General features: G+C 42.5%; 1 protein-coding gene across 1 annotated transcript in view; it reads left to right on the top strand.

Moving 5' to 3' along the window:
• ARHGAP23 (Rho GTPase activating protein 23) overlaps window positions 1–6,876 on the top strand; it is an 89,272-nt gene that overhangs the window by 66,284 nt on the left and 16,112 nt on the right. Inside the window, 3 exon segments of the mRNA XM_006832529.1 lie at window positions 4,739–4,812; window positions 5,002–5,091; window positions 5,646–5,771. Of these exon segments, the coding sequence (XP_006832592.1) occupies window positions 4,739–4,812; window positions 5,002–5,091; window positions 5,646–5,771 (290 nt within the window).

Raw genomic sequence — 6,876 nt, forward strand, 5'->3', positions numbered from 1 at the left:
CTTGAGGACTAAGGTGCGCCTGACCCAAGCCATGGTATTTTCAATAACCTCGTATGGATGCGAAAGCTGGACAGTGAATAAGGAAGATCGTAGAAAAATTGATGCCTTTGAATTATGGTGTGGGAGGAGAGTACTAAAAGTGCCATGGACTGCCAAAAGAACCAATAGATCTGTTTTGGAAGAAGTGTGGCCAGAGTGCTTCTTAGAGGCCAAGATGGCCAAAATTCATCTCTCATACTTTGGAAATATTGTCAGGAGGGAACAGTTGCTAGAAAAGGATATCATGCTTGGTACGATGGAAGGTCAGAGAAAATGAGGAAGACCCCCAACAAGATGGATTGGCCAGGTGGCAGCATTGATGGACTCAAATGTGGCAACAGTAGTGAGGTTGGCCCAGGATCGGACATTGTTTCGTTCTCCTGTGCACGGGGTCGCTATGAGTCAGGTCCGACTCGATGGCACCTGACAACAACAACAGCTAATCTGATAGGGGCGATGGTATTTCATTATTGGTTTCATTTTCATTTACTTCATCACTAAGAAGATTAAATATATTTTCATCGGTTCACTGCCCTTTTCTAATCCCTCAGCAATTGCCTATTTATACTTTGTGCCCGTTTTTCTGCTAAATGTTTGCCTTTTTTTCTTGTTGATTTGTAGAAGATGAGCTTTTTGTATAGTATAGGTATTCATTCTTGGTTAGTATTTTCAAGTATTTGCTCTATGTCTGCTGTTTGCCTTTTCAGCATAGACATTAAAAACAATTTTTTAAATGTAGTCCAAGTGGTTAATTTTTCTTTAATGAAGTCTCATGTTTAGGCAGGGTTTAGAATTATGAATTTATTTTGTTTTTTTCCCCCCAGTGTTTTGATAGTTTTTATATTTAGCATGGTGATATGATTACATTTTTGTGTGTGTCATGAGAGACAGACATTAATGACTTCCTCAGAAGAATAGCCAATCATTCCACTGACTTGACCTGTTTCCCTCCTTGCTGTCCTTATAGTTGTCCAGTCCTTTTCTCCACTAGTATTATACTGCTTTAGATGTTACTATTGTTAAATGCCGTCGAGTTGGTTCTGACTCATAGCAGCCCTGTATAGGGTTAGTTACGCTGCCTTTTTAGTGTGTTTCATTATCTGATAAGTCAAATCCTCCCGTATCATTCTTTTTCTAAAGAACATCCTTGAACCAATTAAAGACACCATAAGAAAAGAAAATTTCAGGCCAGTCTCCCAGCTGAAGCTAGATATTCACATTCTCAACCAAATACTAGCAAATCAAATCCAACAGAGCATTAAAAGGATTATACATGATGACCAAGTAGGATTTATTCCAGGAATGCAGATGATACAAACTTACTTGCTGGAAATGAAGAAGACTTGAAATCAAAGATCAAAGACTACAGTCTTCAGTATTGATTGCACCTCAATTTGAAGAAAATTTAAATACACAGAACCAATAAATAACATCATGATAACAGGAGAAGATTGAAGTTGTTAAAAATGTCATTTTGCTTGGGTTCACAATTAATACTTATGGAAGTAGCAGTCAAGAAATCAAACGATTTAGTGCATTAGGGAACTCTTCTGCAGAAGATTTAAATCTAAAGAGTAAAGATGTCACTTTGAGGATTAAGATGCGCCTGACCCAAGCCATGCTATTTTCAATCGCTTCATGTGCATGTGAAAGTTCGATAGTGAATAAGAAGACTAGAAGAATCGATGCATTTGACTTATTGGTATTGGTGAAGAATATTGAACTACCAGAAGAGCAAGCAAATCTGTCTTGGAACTAGTACAGCCAGAATGTTCCTTTGAAGCAAGGATGTTGAGACTTTGTCTCTTGTACGTTAAACATGTTGTCAGGAGGAACAAACCCCTGGAGGAGAAGGACATCATGCTTAGTAAAGAGTCAGTGAAAAAGAGGAAGACCCCCAATGAGATGGATGGTGGCAGCAACAGGGGGCTCAGATGTGACACCAATTGTGAGGCTGGCACAGGACTGAGTGTGTTCTGGTCTGTTGTGCACTGTGTTGGAACCAACTCAACGCACCTCACAATAACAACAACAAGAAGGGTGGTTCAACATAAGAAAAAATACACCACATTAATAAGAAGGAAAAAACACAACATATAACCACCTCAATTGATGTAGAAAAGGCATTTACAAAGTCCAACAGCTTTTTATGATAAAAACACTAAACAAACTCGGAATAAAAGGACTATTACAATCAACATAATAAAGGACATTTACAAAACCCCATAGCTAACATTATATTAAATAATGAAAGACTGAAAACCTTCTCCCTAAAATCAGGAACAAGACAAGGATGCCCACTGTCGCTACTGCTGTTTAACATAGTACTAGAAGTCCTAGCCAGAGAAATTAGGCAGGAAAAGGAAATAAAAGGTACCTGAGTCAGGAAAGAAAGAACACTCTCTCTATTCATATAATTCGTATGTATCAATAGAGAAAACTCTCTATTGATATAATTCTCCATACAGAAAATCCTGAAGATGCCATAAGAAAGCTACTAGAGCCAATAGACAAATTCAGCAAAGTTCTAGGATGCAAGATCAAAACATAAAAAATCAGTGCGTTCCCATATACCAGTAATCTGAACAATTTGAAAGCAAATTAAGAGAACAATTCCGTTTCTAAAGGGATAAAATTCTTACAAGTAAATTCAACCAAGGAAGTGAAAGGTTTGTATAATAAGAACTATAAAACATTGCTTAAATAAATGAAAAGACATCTTGTGTTCATGGTATTAGAAGACTTAATAGTGTTAAGTTGTCAGCACTGACTGAAGTGATCTACAGACTCAATATAATCTCTACATAAGTTCCAACAGCCTTTTTTTGAAGAAATGGAAAAGCCAGTCCTCAAATTAATGTGGAGTTGTTGCTGTTGTTAAGTGCCATTGAGTCGGTTCATATAGAATTGTAAAGGTTCCCAAATAGCCGAAACTAACTACAAAAAGAAAACAGAAGAATTCACACATCCTGTTGTCACATGTATGATAAAGCTACAGTCATCCAAACAACCTATAGACGAATGTATAGATAATCCAGAAATAAACCTGACACATCTGAAACCAATTGATTTTTTTTTTTTTTTTTTAACCAAGGCATAAAATACATTCACTGGGAGAAAGGAATAGTCTTTCCAACAAATGGTGTTGGGACAATTGTATTTCCACCTGCAGAAAAGTGAAATCATACCCCTACCTCACAACATATATGAAAATTAGCTCAAATTGGATCAACGACTTAAATATAAGAGCTAAAACTATAAGATAGTGATTACGAATCAGGCTGTGAATCCTAAGATCAGCAGTTCAAAACTACCAGCTGTTCTGCAGGAGAAAGGTGAGACTTTTTTCTCCCGTAAAGATTGACAGCCTCGGAAACCCTGTACAGGGTTGCTATGAGTCGGAAGCAACTCCGTGGCACATCACCACCACCACCAAAAGTATAAAATTCTTAGGAGAAAATACAGGAATAAATCTTCAGGGTCTTGGTTTAGCAATGGGTCCTTAGATACGACACAAAAAGCTTGAATAACAACAAAACAGATAAATTGGACTTCATCAAAAAAATGTTTAAATCTCTTATATACGAAAGGATATTATCAAGAAAATGAAAAGACAATCTAAGAACAGGAGAAAATATTTGGAAATCATATAGCTGATAAAGATTTACTATCTAGAATATACAAAGAACTACAACTCAAAAATGTTGCTTCTGCTGTGTGCTGTGGAGTTGGTTCTGACTCACAGCAACCGCGTACAGGGTTTCCGAGGCTGTAAATCTTTACAGGAGCAGAAAGCCTCATCTTTCTCCCGCGGAACTGCTGGTAGTTTCAAACTGCTGACCATGAGATCAGCAGCCCAATTTGTAACCAGTAACCAGTATGCTACCAGAGCTCCTGACTCCTGACAACTCAGTAATATGACAACCAAATATGTGGTGTGTATATGTATACACACATGGACTAGTGCTCTGGGTTAGGCATTGGGCTCCTAACTTCAAGGTTGATGCTCTGTGGGAGAAAGATGAGGCTATTTGTCCTAAAACATATACAGTCTCAGAAGACCCTATATGTTGTTGTTATGTGCCATCGAGTCGGTTCTCGACTAGCACTTATAGTGTGATAAAAAGTTTTGGAGATCTATAGTGATGGGGGTCACACAAGATTGTGAATATGGCTCATACCACTGAACTACAAAAAATGGTTATTAGTTATTACCATGGCAAATTTTAGGTTACGTATATTCTTCCACATTAGGAAAAAAAATACCTTAGGTTATTCTTGTGTATTTAATTTTACATACGCATTTTAGAATAAACTTAATCAAGCTCCATTTGTAAAGTTCCCTCTGGACTTTTGAGGGGAGTTGGGAAGGTCCTGACACAGGAGTATGTGAGTGTCTAGAGCCGGAAAGGCCCTCCCTTTCTGGTGACCCTTCTCTTCTGACCCACTGAACCTTGGTATCCGGGAGACCGGGCTTGGACCTCCTGCCAGCGTCCCCATACAGCGCAGGTCTTCCTTCTTCCCAGTCATATACCTGGGCACGACTGTGATGAACTCAGTCACACAAACAAGGCCGTGGAGCACCAAAAACTGGAACAGTATGGTCATAAAGCACTGATCCCCCAGCTGGGGCCTGCCCACCCTGAGATTACGAGAAGGGGCTGCCCCAGCTCTCTAACGAGTCTTCATTGTGTTCTAGACAAATACAATGACTTCATTGAGGCCAATCGCATTGAAGACTCAAGGGAGCGGATGAAGACACTACGGAAGCTGGTAAGGCAGGAGAGATGTTGGTAGGCAAGAGGCAGCAGTGGGCTAGGCCAGTGCCACCGATTCCCTCTGTGACCTTAAAGAGGTCTTTCTCCACTCTGGGCCTCGGCTTCCCCATCTGTAAATGGGAGGACAGAGGGAAGATTCCAGACTCCCTCAGGCATAACAACCTGGCTCCGTGTCCCTCCCCAGATCCGGGATCTCCCAGGACACTACTACGAAACACTCAAATTCCTCGTGGGCCATCTCAAGACCATTGCTGATCACTCAGAGAAAAACAAGGTTGGTGTGGTTCTGGCCTGGGGTCTTGAGAAGCATTTTCTAAAGCCCCTCTGGCCTGTGCTCTGCCCTAAAGGTCATTCTCTCCCCACTCACCACCCCCCACCCCCACTGCCCCTTGGAAGCTCTCTCCTGAGTTTCTGAGTCTTCTAGAGGCAGAGAACCACAAAATCCCTGGAAGTCTATCCTCCAGTCTAACTCAAATCCCTTGCATGGGATTTTCCTTATGAAACCCCTTGTATTGTGAAGGGGACGAGAAGAACTTTAGAATTTCTCCCAGTCCTGAAACACCTGTGGGACCTCTAACAGGTCCCCATTCCAGGGCTTCCCACTGCTGGGGGTGGGCGGAGGGCATTGGCTATTCAGGGCTATCCAGTGTGGGTATACAGGTGCCACTGGGCCTGGGGTGAGTAGGGCTAGAATCTGGTCAGCACTGCCATGCCCATGCAAATAGGACAGCTCTGTGTGACCGACAGAGGCCTGATGGAGGACTGGGATGTGCTGGGGTCAGAGCCTGAGGGGGTGTGGGCCCTGACCTGCTTCTCTGTTCTGTCCAGATGGAGCCCCGGAACCTGGCCTTGGTCTTCGGGCCGACGCTGGTGAGGACGTCTGAGGACAACATGACAGACATGGTGACCCACATGCCTGATCGCTACAAGATTGTCGAGACGCTGATCCAGCATGTAAGCAGCCTGCTCTGTGCATGCGCGCCCTCTGAACTGAGGCCCATGTCCCTGTGAGCTCCTGGCCCCTGCTCAGTCCGAGTGAGTTTAGGGTAGCCTTTAACAGTTTAAGAGGATGCCTTTGGGATGCCGAATGCCTTTCAGAAGCAATAGACTACAAAACGGGAATGGATCCTAGAATCCCTGTCATCATGGGATGCCGGGGCCCCCTGTAGGATAATCAGGAGGCTCATGAGCTGCCAGGATTAATCTAATTGAGAGTCAGAGGGAAGACGAAGGCCTGGGAAGGTGCGTGGAGGTGTGCTTTCAGAAGGGGTTCCAAGGAGAGGCATGCTTTAGGAAACAGGCAGGTGGGTGCAGAAGCAGGGGCAGATCTGGCCTGGGAACCAGGAGACCCTGCGGGTCCCAGTGAAGTTTCGGGGACAGTAGTGTTACCCTAGGTGGGGGGATAGGGTGGGACAGGACAGAGAGCAGGTGCCCTTCAGGGGCCCACACTGTTGCTTCGTGTGTGTGAGGTTGGTCGCCTCTCTTCTCATAGCTTTGCAGCGGCATCAAGATCCCTGAGTGTCTGTGTGTTACTGTGTTGTCCGTCAAGGGATGAGAACCGGAAGAGGCCAGCAGAGGATGTGGAGGCATTGGTCCTCCAGAGCCAAACCCTAAGGCAGCCGAGCTGGAAGGGGCCTTAGGGCATCCAACCCATCCCTCACACCATAGAGAGGATAGAAACTGAGGTGTAGGAAGGAACAGTGACTGGCCCACATTGAAAGTCTGGCTGCGTACGTCTGAGTTTTCCTATCGAGTAGTCTAAGTGATACTTGTTACTTTGTAGGCAACCTGTTTTTAATTTTTTTTTTTTCTCAGAAAACTTGTAGAGTTTTGCCTTTAAGATTATCAAAAATCACAAACTGTGTTAAATGTGGGGTTTGTGCTTTATTTTTTATCCTGTTTGACATTTATAAGAAAGCCCTTGCCTTTTATTTATTTATTTATTTATTTATTTTATTTCTCTCTATCCACTTTAGCTTTTTTTAAAAAACACACAAACAAAAAAACCCACTCAGGCATATATAATAAATTACATCTCCAAAGGGCACATTCTGCAAGT

The sequence above is a fragment of the Chrysochloris asiatica genome, unplaced genomic scaffold (assembly GCF_000296735.1).
Source record: "Chrysochloris asiatica unplaced genomic scaffold, ChrAsi1.0 scaffold00007, whole genome shotgun sequence".
Lineage (NCBI taxonomy): Eukaryota > Metazoa > Chordata > Mammalia > Afrosoricida > Chrysochloridae > Chrysochloris > Chrysochloris asiatica.